Source organism: Oryx dammah, unplaced genomic scaffold, assembly GCF_014754425.2.
Source record: "Oryx dammah isolate SB20612 unplaced genomic scaffold, SCBI_Odam_1.1 HiC_scaffold_2, whole genome shotgun sequence".
In the NCBI taxonomy this organism is placed as follows: domain Eukaryota; kingdom Metazoa; phylum Chordata; class Mammalia; order Artiodactyla; family Bovidae; genus Oryx; species Oryx dammah.
The window spans coordinates 150,143,702-150,161,443 of record NW_024070186.1 but is presented as its reverse complement, the minus strand read 5'-3'; the positions used below and the strand labels follow the sequence as shown (position 1 = coordinate 150,161,443).

The 17,742-nt window shown below is 39.5% G+C and overlaps 1 protein-coding gene across 2 annotated transcripts in view; it reads left to right on the top strand.

The window, feature by feature from the left end:
- Positions 1-1,737: 1,737 nt before the first annotated feature.
- Positions 1,738-17,742, top strand: part of GRIK1 (glutamate ionotropic receptor kainate type subunit 1) — a 171,822-nt gene continuing 155,817 nt past the window's right edge. For both annotated transcript variants that reach the window (XM_040227736.1, XM_040227728.1), the window contains exons 1-2: positions 1,738-1,897; positions 6,089-6,346. In XM_040227736.1, the coding sequence (XP_040083670.1) occupies positions 1,825-1,897; positions 6,089-6,346 (331 nt within the window). In that variant the 5' untranslated portion in view covers positions 1,738-1,824. The remainder of the gene's footprint in view (positions 1,898-6,088; positions 6,347-17,742) is intronic.

The following is a 17,742-nucleotide window of genomic DNA, read 5'->3' as shown; positions in this document are numbered from 1 at the left end:
AGCTCACTGCATCACTTTTGAGTATCTACTGACAGTTCTGAGAGAATCTGAAAGCCCCTCCAGCCTAGGACCCTGTTTACCAGTGTCTGACAAAAAAGAAAAAAAAATGCAAAGTCAAAGAGCAGGGTTTTTCCTAAGGGTAATTTCAGAATAAATAATATGATTCCATAGGAAAACATTAAGAAAGCCAAGTCCTATTCACCTCCGGTTTCTCAGAGAACAGAGGAATAATCTCCACATGCATCTCACATCATCAGTCTAAAAAACCCAGAGACATTTCCTAAAGAGCCAAAATAGTTGAATCAAATACCTTAGCTTTCAAAAATGGGCACTAGTTGATTTTTTAACACAAAAAGTCAATTTAGAAAGAATCTGCCTCTCCATCAAATAATTTTAACTTAAAAATTACAGATGAGTATTTGTTTACTATTCTTTCAAACTAGAGTCAAATTCATTTTCTGAAATGAGAGTCTGCCAATGGAAGCTCTTTTTCTTAGAAAGAATAATCATAGGTTGTACCTGTGCCAGTGATGTTTCTAATTTTCACACTCAGATTTTTGTTTTGTTTTTGTCTGTGTGTTTCGAGTGGAGAGAAAACTTGAAGCATTTGCAAACCAGTCTCAATGGTGAGAGTAAACAAATAGTAGTCTACTAGTTACAAGTGTTCAGCCTTCTATGGGCACCAATGAATATGTTTTTCCAAAGAAATTGAAGACTATTGATTAATCAAGGAGCGAGTTAAGTAGCCAACAGTTAACAGCCTCTACTGTATATTCTGTGTCTGTTGAGAATGCCAGGACAGCCCTTAAAGAACATTTAGAATGTATATTTAATAATACTTATATTGCCTTTATGAACATCAAAATCAGAGCTGAATTCTCTGATGACTGCTTAAGCACTGGTATTTTGTATCGTTGCTTGTGATGAGGTCCTCATGTTTAAGATGGCAAAGACAGTAGATGTGTTTGTTGAGTGGAGGAACACTCAACACTCTCCAGAGATAGAATGTACATTTGCTCTGCAACAGGATCAGTTTCTCAAAGTGAAAGTGAAAATGAAGTCGCTCAGTCGTGTACGACTCTTTGCGACCCCGTGGACTGTAACCCACCAGGCTCCTCCATCCATGGGATTCTCCAGGCAAGAAGCAACACAAAAACAGTTTTGTTTTTTTTTTTAAATTCTGCCCACACGCTTTGGAAAGTACTAGGATATGACTGCAGAATTCTGAGCCACAAGGAAGAGGTATGTTCATTCTGAAAAAAATCTAAGTGTCCATATGACTCATTTTGCCCTACTCAACTCTGCATACTCCTTCTGGAGTCAAGAATGTCTATTTTTTTTTTAAATAGAATGAGTTTCATTCTAAGGAAAGATGGTCCTACCAGGATACAGCTAAAATTGTGCTTAGGTCAACCACACTGTGGAAAATCATCCTCCATCGAATTATCAATCACACTTGATATGATACTAAATATTTGGAATCCATTTACCATCTGATAGGTATTGCACAGTCCAGTATTGGATTTGAAATCTTACGCACACATATGAAGTTTTATCTGCATCTGATATGCTGATAGATGTAACTTTTGACTGGGGTTGGGATCTATTTTGACTATTCTTACTTTGATTCTTTTGGGCCTTTTGCTTGTATCACTTATATTCTTCTCTTTAAAGAATGCACATGGATAATATAACTAATGCTTTTCATGCATCTCTTTTGCTTCTGCAGGAGGGATTTTTGAAACTGTGGAAAATGAACCTGTTAACGTTGAAGAATTAGCGTTCAAGTTTGCAGTCACCAGTATTAACAGAAATCGAACCCTGATGCCTAACACCACATTAACCTACGATATCCAGAAAATTAACCTTTTTGATAGTTTCGAAGCCTCACGGAGAGGTAACTATTTTCACACTTTTAAAAGCTTCTTTGGGTGATGTTTCTGCTCCACAAGTCACCTTTTCTTTGCTACCTGCCCTTTTGCACAGTGGACATCTCTGTGCCAAGGGTTTGCCGGCGATCTCGGCCCAGCACCATCTGAACCCTCCTAATGGACATTGCCTAGTTCTGTTTTCTGGGCCTTTCTGATCAGCTTGCCTTTCAGTGCCCTGCACTCTATGATTAACTGGTTCAGCTGTGAATGGAAAATGTCAAGCTTGATCTGTTTTTCCTTCCTGAGGCTGAGATACCACCATGAAATTGTACAGTGCAGTCAAATAAAACTTTGTGGAAGGTCATACCTACCAAGCATGTGGAAATGCCCACAACACACAGACTTCACAGCCTGAATTCTAAGAGGCCATGAGCCAGTGGGATTACCTAGCATCCTCTCAAATATTACCTTATTCCCTTTCCACAAGATCAGAGAAATGTGAAGATTATAAATATTGAATCATTATGTTTTACACCTGAAACTAATATAATATTTTATGTCAATTTTTTTAAAAAGGGAAAAATAAGAAAAAAAATAATGGAACCATTAAATAAATAAAGCAGGGAAATTTATGGGATCAAAGAAAATCTTTTGTGTCTGAACAGAAGACAATTTCCTAGAAAATAATCTAATTTGTATGCAGGCTGCAAGGTTTGTCTCATGGAAAGAGTCTTTGATGTGGGACTTATTTACAAATTCTCCAAACATTTCCAAGATGACCCTTTCAAGCCACATTTGACATACTTGGAAGATAGACTCTAACTAGAGAGTTGTTGGGTTTCCCTACAGGTGTTCGTCTGGGAATATCACCCCAGAATATGAGGGGCTCTTTCTCTTTTAGAGGAAAGCTTTGCCCATCAAAGACACAGAAGTGGGGACTTCCCTGGTGGTACAGTGGTGAAGACTTTGCCTTCCAGTGCAGGGGGTTCAGGTTTCATCCTTAGTTGGGGAACTAAGATTTCACAAGCCTCACAGTCAAAAAGCCAAAACACAAAACAGAAGCAATACTGTAACAAATTCAATAAAGACTAAAAAGGGTCCACATTAAAAAAAAAAATCTTACAAACACATACAATTAAGTGGAATACAATGTATGCCATGTTCACACTAATTTCCAAGTAACTAAACACGGGTTGTTTCCACTTAGAGTTAACCTCATTAGGACTGCAGGGTGTGTTCACTTAATATGCTCTTCTGTCAAATTCTTGTGTCCTTTCGAAAAAAAAAAAAAAAAAAAAAAACTGAAATTTGCTTTCCTGGGAGTACAGATGAAAATTGAATAGTATAGTGGTTTTCTTTAAAAATCTATAGCATCATTGGAGTATAAGAATATTTCCCTTTTTAAAGATCAATAAAGTTGCAGATACTATATAGATCAGAGCCGTCTGTGAACAAATAATGAAACTTTGTATTTATACAGAACTTTAAAGTGTATAAGCATCTTCACATAAATTATCTCTACGAGTTAGATCTCTCTCTGTCCCTTTCTCTCTGTATCTCCTCTCCCTGTCTCTCTCAGACACACATGCTCGCATACACACTCCTGCAAAACACTGTTGAATAGATATCCCCAGAAAGCCAGCCACATTTAACAATAATACTTCAACCCACATAAAATCCAAAACATTTTTATGACCTGAAGTACCTGCCATATTTATAAATTAAACACCCCCAAAGCTTCTTAAAACTGGTTATTTTCTGGCAAACAGAATTCAAAAGGATTGATTTTCTGTCAAGTAATATTAGAATCCCCAAGCTAAATATTAGCAGAAATCTCAATCCACTGCCTATGCTAGACAAAACAAGAGTTCATATACTCTCATGCCTTCACTTTTTCTTGCTAACCAGTAAAAGCACATCCAGAAAATTAGCATCTGAGGACAGTTTTCACCTATAGTATTAGAAAATTATGCTTTTATATCTCATGTGATAATTCAGTAATGAAGAGCACAGTGTCACAAAGTTCCTTGTGAATGATTGTGTACACTAGCTGTCCCACAGATATGTGAAATATGATTCTCAAAATTTTACATGTTAATTTTTCTCTTCAAATCAAGTCAGATAAGCTTAACAAGGCCATATATTTTTTTTCTGCTTATCTTTTACTTGTGAAATGGCATTATTAGAAAAATCAACACAATTTCACATGTTGCTATTATTTAATTCATATCTTCAACTATTGTTTCTCAGCAGTCCCAAATTCTTTTAAACTAGCATGAATATATAAATTTGAAATGTTTTTACACTTATGTTCAATGCCAGCATATATCTATGATGGGGCTTCCCTGGTGTCTCACACAGTAAAGAATCTGCCTGCAATGCAGGAGTCCTGGGTTCAATCCATGGGTCAGGAAGATCCCTGGAGAGGGAATGGCAACCCACTCCAGTATTCTTGCCTGAAGAACTCCGTGGATGGAGGACCCTGAAGGGCTATAGTCCATGGGGTCACAAAGAGTCAAGCACAACCGAGTGACTAACACTTTTATTTTATGAGGTTATAGAAGATAATCTGTCCCAACCTCTCTGGAAGAGAATTTGGTTTATATATATCAAGAAACTTAAAAATATCAATAGCATTTAATTATAGCTGAAAATCTACTCTAAGAAAGTAACATAAAAGTTAGAGAAAATATAAGAAGTACAATAAGTGCTTATATATTACTTATAATAACCAAAAATCAGGAGCAACTTAATTCAGTACCACATGTTCAGGCACTCAGTCGGTCATGTCTGACTCTTTACAACTCCATGGACCATGGCTCACCAGGCTTCTCTGTCCATGGAACTTTCCAGCCAAGAATACAGGAGTGAGTTGCCATTTTCTTTTCCAGGGGATCTTTTCAACCCAGGGATCTAATCCAGGTCTCCCGCATTGCAAGTGGATTCTTTACCATCTGAGCCACCAGGGAAGCTCCATTCTGCATCATCAGTCAGTTCAGTCGCTCAGTCATGTCTGACTCTTTGTGATGTATGGTTAGTTAAATAAGTAATGACACTCGGCATCATGGACTAGGCTATTCTATGCCACTAAAAATATTACTTTTGCAGAATTTATAATGACTTGAGAGTAAGAGTGTGCTTTTAGTGTTAAACTTAGTGTTGAATATAGAAAACAATGTATCAAACTGTATCTATATCCTGTTCAATTTGTAGATAAATTGGAATACCAAAATATTAGGTTGGCCCAAAAGTTCGTTTGGGTTTTCCTACAAGCTCCTACAGAAAAACCCAAACAAATTTTTTATCCAACTCAATGTGAATTGATATTATTCTAAGTTGATGGAATTTCAGGGCCATTTTGGCTTTCTTATAATTTTCAATATTCTAAGTTATCTAGAGTGTATATAATCTTATAATGCAAAAAAATAATGTTAAAATTAATTTTTATGTACATATCTACTTTATTTTGTTCAACTACATGTTGGCTAATGTTGATGTAGAAATAGGCCCATCCTTGAGCTGGGTCCCTGGACTCTGGTCAATTCTACCATTATCCAGAGACCCTGACTCACTGCACTGCCTATGACGTTAGTGAAAAGGTGAAAAGTGAGAGTTGCTCAGTTGTGTCCAACTCTTTGCAACCCCCTGGACTATACTGTCCACGGAATTCTCCAGGCCAGAATACTGGAGTGACAATTTCTCAATAGCCTAGACCTCTTTTCTGAATTTTGGGAAGGACTGGAACCAAAGTACTCTGCAGCCACCCAGAGAGGCTTCTGATTCAGTGACCACGTTAGTTATCTTTACTGCCACATTGTCACATGACAGAACTGAGTTCATGACATTCACTTGGCAAATGGCTTATAGTCACTCTGAGTGCTTCTGGGTGGCATCACACCAAGCAAGAGATTTAAACTCCATCTGATTAAAAGTAATGAAGTGAGACCAACAACTCATTTTTGTTTGCAGGGCATTGGCCCTGTGATGTGTTGCTAATCATTTCGACATTTACATCTCTAGTATTTAGTATCTCAGGGATGTTGGAAGTTGGATTAAGCATGTTTCCTCAACATACAGATGAAGAGTGGAGGAAAGTTTCCAATAGTGAAAATAAGGAGGAAGCATGAAAGGGGAGATTGAATTCACAGAGCTCTCTCTCTCTCTCTCTCCCTTCCCCTCCTCCCCCTCTCCACTCTCTCCTTGTCTGTGGACGTCAGCGTGTGATCAGCTGGCGCTTGGTGTGGCTGCTCTCTTTGGTCCTTCCCATAGCTCCTCCGTCAGTGCTGTGCAGTCTATCTGCAACGCTCTCGAGGTTCCACATATACAGACTCGCTGGAAACACCCCTCCGTGGACAACAGAGACCTGTTTTACATCAACCTCTACCCTGATTATGCGGCTATCAGCAGGGCAGTCTTGGATCTGGTCCTCTACTACAACTGGAAGACAGTGACCGTGGTGTATGAAGATAGCACAGGTATGGGACTCACACAAGCCCTCACCTGGCCATGTGTGGTTGGCATAAAGGGAGCCAGAGTATTCTCTAGACATTGACTCATCAGGCAGAGTGCATGAAGATGGTTTTTATATGAAGCTAATTGAGTATTCTAGTTTGGATGCCCCGTGTGTAGCTGGTTCCTATCAACTCCCCAGAGGGTTGATCCTTTCTGATGACCCTTTCATCATCAAACTTAAGTGCAATTTAATGTATCCAGCTCCATGAAGAATATGACCACGGCTCCATTGTTAAATAAAATAGAAAAAGTTTGGAAATGACCACTTCAAAATATGATTCCAATTCAATAAGTAGCTATGTAAATGTCTTAAAAAGTTTCTAAGGTAGGTAAAGCAACTGTACTCCAATAAAAATTAATAAAAGATTAAGTACATCCACAGAAGAATCCAGTTAGAGGTTGTATTGATAGATCTGATCATTTCATGGGGAAAGGACTAGGAACCCAAGTAATGAGTCCTTAATGAAGCTCGCTTTGTTTCACCTGCCAACTTTAAGGTGAAGGACAGACATGTGCTGAGCACCTCATTAGACATTTTTCTGACCTTACCCAATTGGAAGTTTCTTTCATTGGTACCTTCCCCCCTTGCCTTCTGTTTACATTTTGAGGTTTGTTGGAGTTAAAGACCCCTTTCATGCAGTTTAAATTCTGCCAGTAACACTTCCCACATAGAAAAGTCCAAGTCCTTCTAATTTAAAGCTCTTCACCATCTAACCATTCTCATCTTCATTAACCCAAGTACTAACTGAGCTATATCCCCAGTTCTCTCACATCATTTCTTAAATACCCCCAAGTCCATCCCAAATCTTTCTTTCTGAGGCTGGCCCCTCACTTTGGAAGGTCTGCCACATAAGCTCCAAGGTGATAAGTTCCCCCACTCTCCATGATCACACTCAACTCCCCTTTCTTTCTAAAGCTCTCTGAGACCACACTGGGAGTTAATAGCACATTATAAATATAAGCATTATATTACATGCTCTCATGATCTGTTTAAATGTTTATGAGACTAGACATTCCAAAAAGTTAGATTTGATCTTATTTATTTTTAAAATCTGCTATCTAGCACTATATGCCTAGTCTTGGCATATATGGAAGTGCTTAGTAATTACATGTGGAAAGAATAATACTATTTTATTTCTGGAATTTTTTTTCAAGAATCGATATTATCTGCTTTCCTTAATCTATACATTTGGTAGTAGGGCTAATAAAATTATCAGCAAAAATTAACGAAACCAAACATTTCTAAACTTTTTAATAGTATCTCACTTTTCACTCTTTCTCACCAGATACTAGCATTTATGGATACTGTTCCTCAGAAAATGAACAAGGAGCCCCCTCTCTTTGGCACTAAACTCTGTTTCCATTTTCAGCTGTCAGAGAAAAGTGACTTTTGTGGTTGGAAATATGCATTTATGTATTTTCTTATACATCATCTCATTTTAGAAAGAAGTAAATTAGTTGACTGTATATATAATTTATAAATACCAAATTCAAAACAGTCCTACTAGGAAGGATAAGCTACAGGCAGTGGCAGTGGCTTCTTAGAGCGTCACCTGCTTGCTGTGAAGGAAGAAAATATATTAACAAATGAACTCCATATGTATACTTTAAAAGCCTTATGGTATACATTATATTGTATACTGGTATAGTATACCTTTCATGTTGTCTACCTTTGTACATAGAGAATCCCATGAGTTAATAAAATAATGCTATGGACGGAGGAGCCTGGTGAGCTGCAGTCCATGGGGTCGCGAAGAGTCAGACACGACTGAGCAACTTCACTTTCACTTTTCACTTTCATGCATTGGAGAAGGAAATGGCAACCCACTCCACTCTTCTTGTCTGGAGAATCCCAGGGATGGGGGAGACTGGTGGGCTACCGTCTATGGGGTCACACAGAGTCGGACACGACTAAGGTGACTTAGCACCAGCAGCAGCAGTACACTCTTTAGCATAATTTTCTCTCATTATTTTTACCATTTCCAGCAAAACAGGACCATCTAAAAGGGAAACAAATCAATGAATAATATTGAGACAGCTGGATTTAATTTAACTAAAGGTGTGGGCATAACTTGTAGACTGCAAATTGTATTGAGAAAAACTATAATTTGCAAAAGAATAATATAAAAGTTGATATCGTAACCACCCTTTCGATTACAAGTGAGTTCCCACAACTGACAGCCATTTTGCATAGAGGGAATTTGAACCATCATTTCTATTACCTTTAAAAAGAAACTGAAATCTCTTCATTCCTATTGAGTTCACCTGAGCACAGTTGCTCATTAAATAATTATTAAAATTGAAAAATCCAAAATGAGTATGTGTTTGCCCATTAAGTTAGAGATGATTCATGGTAAAATGATTTTGCTCACAAAGACATTAAAAATGTAAATGAATAATCAATTGAGCCATTAAATTGGAACCCAGAGAGTAAACAGGTCAACTGAGATCAATAAGAGCAGACATCTTTTGACTCTGAGTGGGTTTAATACTACTTGACTCAGGGATTTGGTTGCCGTAATTATCAAGCCATAAAAAGGAGAAAACTTACTAACCCTGACGGAAAAGAAAGGACTTAGGTGTGCTCAGCACCCGCCCTTAAGTACCCATTAAAGAGAGCACTTTATTGGGATTTGTTTAGGAGTTTGTTAAATAGCCTGAAGCCAGTGCAGATGTCTATGGGACTAAATGGTCCATGATTTCCATTGAACTCTGTGGAACACTGTGCATGTCTCTGAGGACAAAGTCCAAATCACTATATACTAGTAGGCAGAATTCTGTCCTCTAGAAGAGCAAGTGTAGAGAGACCCCAGAGAACAGTTACGAGGAGTGAAGTTTTGCCTCGCTTCCTCTCTCTCTGTTGCCGGGATGTTTTTCCCATCAGTCACCTACTTCTCTCTGACTCCCACACTTACCCTAGGCAATGGGAAACTGCTGCTCATTGGTCACCCCCTCTGTTTCATTAGACCCCCGGTGGAAGCTTGGCTTCCATCCCTCCACATGCATCAAAAAGAGCTGAGAAGCTGAGCACCAAATGCAGTGTGGAGAATATTCAGCAGTTTCTGCTTTCTTATGGCCAGTGTTAGTGAAATGTAAGCACCGTCAGCTCTGTAGAACAAGGGCCTGCAAACTTTTTTCTCAAAGGGGCTAGATATTAATACTCTATAGTTCAGGTTTTATGAGCTAGAGTGCCTTGGTCACAACTATTCTGCTGACGTAGCAAGAAAACAGTCACAGACAGTATGGAAATGGACAAGTATTTAGTGTGTTCTAATAAACCTTTAGGATTCCCTAATAGCTCAGTTGGTAAAGAATCCGCCTGCAATACAGGAGACCCCGGTTCGATTCCTGGGTCGGTCAGATCCACTGGAGAAGGATTAGGCTACCCTCTCCAGTATTCTTGGGCTTCCCTTGTGGCTCAGCTGGTAAAGAATCCGTCTGCAATGCGGGAGACCTGGGTTCAATCCCTGGGTTGAGAAAATCCCCTGGAGAAGGGAAAGGCTACCCACTCCAGTATTCTGGCCTGGAGAATTTCATAGACTGTAAAGTCCATGGGGTTGCAAAGAGTTGGACACAACTGAGCGACTTGCACTGCACTAATAAACCTTTATTTACAACAAATAAGAAAGCCAGTGTGGTTGGATTCCAGTGAGAGGGAAGTGTGACTCTGTCATACCTGTGGGCCTGAAAGATCATGGAGGGCTTTGGAGATTATTGGAATAAGCTTCGGCTCCTCACGAAATGGGCAACCATTGCAGAGTTTTCAGAAGAGGAGTGACATGATCAAATTTATATCCTAAAAAGATCATGCTGGCCTTTGTATAATAAAATGACATAGGCAAGCATAAAATTGGTGGCTCCTACTGAAATCAAGGCAAGAGATGAAAGTGATACCAATAGATGAGGAATGGTCAGATACTGGAAGTATTCTGATGTTGAGCTAGCATAATGCTCTGAGGGAGTGTAGGCTGGATGAAAGAAATAGAGGAGTCAAAGATAACTAAGCTTTTCGGCCTGAACCAAAGGATGGAGTTACCTTTGCCTGAGATGAGAAAAGGTATACGTGGACATAGTTTGGAGAAATAAGGATATCAGGGGTTCAGTCATAGATCTGTTCTTTGATTTTGCAATGTCTAGTAGACCTCCACATGTAGTTGAGGAGGAGGCAGTTAATATATGAATCTGGAGTTCAGGAATGTAGTAGACACTGGGATACGAACTCAAGGGTCCTCAGGATATTGATGGAACTAGATGAGACCATCAGTTAAGTCAGTTCCATCCAGATATGTTCATAAAACATAGTACTTAAGATTTTTTTTATCCATGGTTACCTTTTTCAACACATCAGAGCATGAAATTTATAAAATGCAGCCTACAATAAAGAGTATTATCTGTCACTTCAAATATAGTCTCAAAGTTTTACAATGAGGATTCATTTGAAATAATCTAACATATATAAAAATGTCAGTGATTGAAAAAACAGTGAATCCAGAAAGAAAACCCAAGAAAAATGACAACCACAAAAATCACAATAACTAAAGTCTCAAAGTGCTGACTGATTGCCATGCACTATTCTAATTATCGAATGTAATTAACTCATTTAAAATGCTCAACCACCCTGTAAGTAAGTGCAATAGCTACTCTTTGGCTATATTTAAACAGTGACTTGGGTTTGTTATGCCTATGATATTTTCCTTCATTTCCCCCCAAAAAATAGAAATATACTGTATAGAAGCAAGAACCTAGAAAGGTCTAAAATTTGGACTTAAGGAAAATTAAATGTTTTGACATAGGTGGTCAAGCCAAAAAATAAACAATCAGTACCAAGTAAAGGAATAAGTGAATTTTTCACCTTAGCAACCATAATTTACATCTCTGTGTTGTTATGATCACCTGTGCTAGCCAAACCACTCTGCTACACACCCTCCTACAATCCTACCTGAAGTAATTGGAGAATGGAAAATCCTGGGCACTCAGTACCAACACGATAATATATTACAGTTCTTTTCCTTCTGCCCTTACTCTTTCTACCCTTTCTGTTTACCCACTCTAATCCTCTGACCAGAACCCTTCAAAATTTCAGATTTCTGCTCAGGAAACCAATCTTTAGATATTTCATGGTGACATTATTTTTTATCTGCCATTGATATTAGCCAGAATTCAGGACCAAAACATACTGGTAGAGCTAAGTAGCACATAGTTAATCTCAAATATTTTGACTAGATTCTTCTATGGGGCTCTTTTCCATTAAGAGACACAAATATTCTTTCAGCAGTCTTTAGCCTTTTTTGATGCCCTTTTGAAAAAACATACATATGAATATCTGCACTTAAAAGTGCTGTATTTCCTCAGGTAATTCACTCACCCATCTCCATTTCTCAGTCTGTTTTTTTCCTCCCCTCTGGAGAGTATATAGATCCCTTTAAGAATTCTATTAGATTTGGATGTATTAATATACTAACATGTTTGTGAAATGCCATTTTGCATGTTTCCAAGTTCACATGAAGATGAAATTAATATTTAAAATGTATGATCTTATCTTTGGGTCCCATCACAGTCATTTTTATGACATCAAATCCACTGATGTGGTACATATAAATGAACAAGGAATTGGATTAAGACTTCAGAAAACCTAGGTACCTTTCCTTTGAACTGCTGCTCATTAAATATAACTGGAGCTGTCCAAAAATGGATTGAGCTGCAAAAAGTGAGGTAGAGAATTTCCCAAACTAATAGGTGTTCAGCAGCAGCTGTGTAGAGGGGATTCATGCATCAAGGAGGGGTCTGACCTTTAAGGTCTCTTCCAATGTCTGGCATCTGTGACTCATTTTCAGGGCCAATTCAAACAATTAACCTCAGTCTACCTCACTTTCCTTACTGTAAAATAGGACTGACACCTAACCACCGCAGAGGTATCTTCTGAGGTTTACTGAGCTATTTATAAGACACGTAGGATACTTCATAAGAAGGGGCAATGCAAATAGCAAAGTTTAATATTATTTAAGGAGAAGGCAGGGGAGTTTTTAAACTTCTACTGGAAATAGCGGTTCTTTTTTTCTCCTCCATATGCTCCACCTGTTCCCAGAGTTGATGTGCGTGCAAATCAGCATTTTTCTGTGTCATGTCTGAGTACACAGAGCAGATAGATGGCCCAAGAAAGTGTTTAGAATTGGCCACTTGGACACTTTTGAAACTTATCTCTATGTGCAGAGCCCAGCTCAAACTCATAGGGAATAAACAGGTTCCTTGCTCTCAAGCAAACACTTTTCAAAACCACAGGTGCAGTTTACCATCATTGCATTGCTGGAGGTGGAAGTGGAGGAAGGAGGCTCATGTTTTATCTTTTTATTGAGAAAGATTTGAACTTAGAGAAAAATGGCAAGAAATACACAGTGAACTCCTATACCTCCTACATCTAAGTTTAGCAGCTGTCATCATTTGCCCTGGGCTTCCCTGGTAGCTCAGATGGTAAGACGACCGCCTGCCATGCGGGAGACCTGGATTCGATCCCTGGGTCGGGAAGATCCCCTGGAGAAGGAAATGGCAACCCACTCCAGTATACTTGCCTGGAAAATTCCATGGACATGGATGGAGTAGCCTGCTAGGCTACAGTCCATGGGATCATAAAGAGTCGGACACGACTGAGCAACTTCACTTCACCTCATCATTTGCCCACGTTTGATTTAATACTCTACAGAGTCTCTCAGTGCAAAAGCAGCAACAACAAGTAGCAGTGTTGTTGAACTATTTGAAAGTAAGTGGCAGACAGCATGACTATTTTACTTCTAAATAGATTAGTGTATATTTCCTAAGACCAAGGATCTTCCATTTTTATAACCACACTACAATGATCAAATATAGGAAACTTAACATTGATACAATTTTTATACATCAATATCAATATTAATATCAATACAGATATATGATATGCCAGTTTCTCTAATTATCCCAATTGCATTTTTAAAAAATTCAGGATCTCTCATTGCATTTATTTGTCATGTCCTTTTAGTCTCCTTTGGTCTAAAGCAATTTGACTTTTCCTTGTCTTTCACGACTTTAACATTTTTGAAGAGTCCACAGCAATTTTACCTTAGAATGTCCCTCAGTTGGGTTTGTTTGGTTGCCTCCATTTCTGCATTTTTAAGGTTTTTGGAGCGTCCCCGGGCTTCCTGGGTGGCTCAGTGGTAAAGAATCCTCCTGCAGTGCAGGAGACACCAATTCGATTCCTGGGTTAGGCAGATCCCCTGGAGAAGGAAATGGCAAGCCACTCCAGTATTCTTGCCTGGGAAATCCCACGGACAGAGGAGCCTGGCGGGCTACAGTCCATGGGGTCACAGAGAGTCAGACACGACAGGGTGAGTAAACAATGACAAACTACGCAGTGGGCTGGAAAACCCATCACCGTTGCCAGGTTCGCCTGCACCCTTACCATTCTCTCCAACTGGACTCCAGTCCTGGAAGCACTGGCTGACGGGCAGGGCTGTCATCCTCACAGAGGAGGACCATTAGCAAAAAGGAAGTGAAGTGAAAAGTTAAGTCACGTCCAACTCTTCCAACCCCATGGACTATACAATCCATGGAATTCTCCCAGCCAGAATACTGGAGTTGGTAGCTGTTCCCTTCTCCAGGGGATCTTACTGACCAAGGAATCAAACTGAGGTCTCCTGCACTACAAGTGGCTTCTTTACCAACTGCGCTATTAGGGGAACGCAGCAAAATTAGGAGTAGTGTCCAAATCAATGGAAAGGGCAATGGCACCTCACTCTAGTACTCTTGCCTGGAAAATCGCATGGACGGAGGAGCCTGTAGGCTGAAGTCCATGGGGTTGCAAAGAGTCAGACACGACTGAGCGACTTCGCTTTCACTTTGCACTTTCCTGCATTGGGTTGCATTGGCACCCCACTCCAGTGTTCTTGCCTGGAGAATCCCAGGGACCGGGGAGCCTGGTGGGCTGCCATCTATGGGGTCACACAGAGTTGGACACGGCTGAAGCGACTTAGCAGCAGCAGCAGCAGTCCAAATCAATTATCTTTCCCTGAAGTAATGACTAGTTTAAAAACAAGTTTTAACTTCTTTACAATGAAATGTAAACAGTTAATGGATTGCTGCAAAATGCAAACAAAAGGGAAGGCTTTCTTTAAATGTTTGTCTCCTGTGAACTAAAAAAGCCTTTCAAATTGTAAATTCTGCTGTTTGTTAATGAGGGCAGAAAGGTTGTTTTTTTCTTTTTTTGAAAGCAAACAATTGCTTTGGAAGAGAAATGTAAACCTCCCCTTCCTTGCCCTTTATTCTTTCTACATCTTGGGTCTGTAATCTTTAAATCTGCTGATGCTCTCTTTCCTGAGGCAAATTCACCTGTATAAGGACAAAATGAGTAAATTAGGGTTTAGCAGTGAGTTTCTCCAAAAGATGAATTTAGTCCAATTAAAAGCTAGTCTTTTGTACTGAGTTCTCCTTTCTCTTCTATTGGTATTAAAAACTTTCTTTTATGAAACAATTGTGGAAGCTCACGGTTACTTTTTTGGAGGAGGAGGGAGCCTGTTTATTAATGGATTCATTTGCCAAATAAAGGCTGAATGTTTTATACTGGTCTAAATTTCTTTCTATTTATTTACACAGATATTTATTTATACAGTTAGTTAGTCATTCAGTCAGTTAAATATTTGATCTTAAATTTCATAGTTCAGTTCAGTTCAATTCAGTTTGGTTGCCCAGTCGTGTCCAACTCTTTGAGACCCCATGAACTGCAGCACGCCAGGCCTCCCTGTCCATCACCAACTCCTGGAGTTCACTCAAACTCACGTCCATCGATGCCATCCAGCCATCTCTTTCTCTGTTGTCCCTTTCTCCTCCTGCCCCCAATCCCTCTCAGCATCAGTCTTTTCCAATGAGTCAACTCTTCTTACAGTACTTTGGCCAATGAGGTGGCCAAAGTACTGGAGATTCAGTTTTAGCATCAGTCCTTCCAAAGAAATCCCAGGACTGATCTCCTTAGAATGGACTGGTTGGATCTCCTTGCAGTTCAAGTGACTCTCAAGAGTCTTCTCCAACACCACAGTTCAAAAGCATCAATTCTTCAGCACTCAGCTTTCTTCACAGTCCAACTCTCACATCCATACATGACTACTGGAAAAACCATAGCCTTGACTAGATGGACCTTTGTTGGCAAAGTAATGTCTTTGCTTTTGAATATGCTGTCTATGTTGGTCATCACTTTCCTTCCAAGGAGTAAACCTCTTTTAATTTCATGGCTGCAGTCACCATCTACAGTGATTTTGGAGCTCCCCAAAATAAAGTCTGACACTGTTTCCAGTTTCCTCATTTATTTGCCATGAAGTGATGGGACCAGATGCCATGATCTTCATTTTCTGAATGTTGAGCTTTAAGCCAATTTTTTCACTCTCCCCTTTCACTTTCATCAATAGGCTTTTTAGTTCCTCTTCATTTTCTGCCATAAGGGTGGTGTCATCTGCATATCTGAGGTTATTGATATTTCTCCCGGCAATCTTGATTCCAGCTTGTGGTTCTTCCGGCCCAGCATTTCTCATGATGTACTCTGCTTATAAGTTAAATAAGCAGGGTGACAATATACAGCCTTGACGTACTCTTTTTCCTATTTGGAACCAGTCTGTTGTTCTATAGTCAGGAGGAGTGACTGATTTGGTGAAAAGAGCCCTGGATTGAGCAGTCAGAGGTGGACCTGGCTTTATGCCCTATATCTGCCTCCCAGTAGCCATCAGTTCAGTTCAGTTCAGTCACTCAGTCGTGTCCGACTCTTTGGGACCCCATGAGTCAACTCACTCAGTAACCATACTCAACATTAAAAAAACTGAGATCATGCCATCGGGTCGCATCACTTCATGGCAAATAGAAGGGGAAAAAGTGGAAGCAGGGACAGGTTTTCTCTTTTAAGCTCCAGAATCACTGCAGATGTTGACTGCAGCCATGAAATTAGAAGACAATTGCTTCTTGGAAGGAAGGCTATGACAAACCTAGATGGTGCATTAAAAAGTAAAGACATTACTTTGCCAACAAAGTCCTTATGGTCAAAGCTGTTTTTTTTTTCAGTAGTCATGTACAGATGTGAGAGTTAGACCATAGAGAAGACTGAGCACCTAAGAATTGATGCTTTCAAACTATGGTGCTGGAGAGGACTCTTGAGAGTCCCTTGGACAGCAAGGAAATTAAACCAGTCAATCCTAAGAGAGATCAACCCTGAATACTCATTGTAAGGACTGATGCTAAAGCTGAAGCTCCAGTACTTTGGCCACCAGTGAGAACAGCCAACTCATTAGAAAAGACCCTGATGCTGGGAAAGATTGAAGGCAAATGGAGAAGAGGGCAGCAGAGGGTAAGATGATTAGATAGCATCACTGACTCAGTGAACATGAGCTTTAGCAAATTCAGGGAGATAGTGGAGGACAGGGAAGCTTGGCATACTGCAGTCCATGGGGTCCCAAAGAGTTGGACATGACTTAGTGACTGAATAACAGTAAGCCTTAACACAACGTTGAGCAAGTTGGTCCAGCCCCAATTAGCCTTGGGTCATAATTTATGAAATTAAGTAATAAGAGCTGTCCATGTACATCACAAGATTTGATGGAATGAAATCCTTCTATGAGCTGTGAAGACCTTAAAGCAAGATGTATTCATGTGTTTCCAACTCTTAGTGTGGTACTTGGCATACAGTGAATAGCTAGGAAATGTTTTCCCATAAACATGAATGAATGAAGGGAGAGAAAGCATTCAACTTTAAAGGCTCTTAATGTGTCTGGGAAGATGCACTTCAAGACTGACATTCCATTTAGCAAAGAACAAAAGAGCAGCTTGTGGCAGCATATGAAATGAAATTCTTAAAATTTTTGCTTATTTTATTTAAAGGCCACGTTGATCTCCCTTGTGGCCATGCTCAAATTAAAAAAAAAATCTGATTATAAATCAAGAGGGCAATAGGGAAAAAAAAATTATGGGAGAGACTCGCAAGCAGCCTAGAGTAAAGAAGAAAGGACAGTGGGTACCTCTTTCAACTTTTTCCCCATCCCATCAAATAATCCAAAGTTATACCTGTTCCCTCAAGCATCAACAAATTTGTATTTGCAATGCATGATGGTGACATGGAAAGACTGAGAGCTGGACCCACAGGCAATTTGAATCCATGGCTCCTCCTATCTTTGTAACCATGAGTAAGTTACTTCATTGCTCTGAGCCTTGATTTCCGTACGTGAAATAATGAAGATGAAAACACTTTCTTCATAGGGTTATTGTGAAGAGGAACAAATGCACAAGTCAGTGTGCTCAGTTTTCTTCTAGTTATCCACAGGGTGCTCAAGACAAGTGATTCTGAAAGTAAGAGGACAAG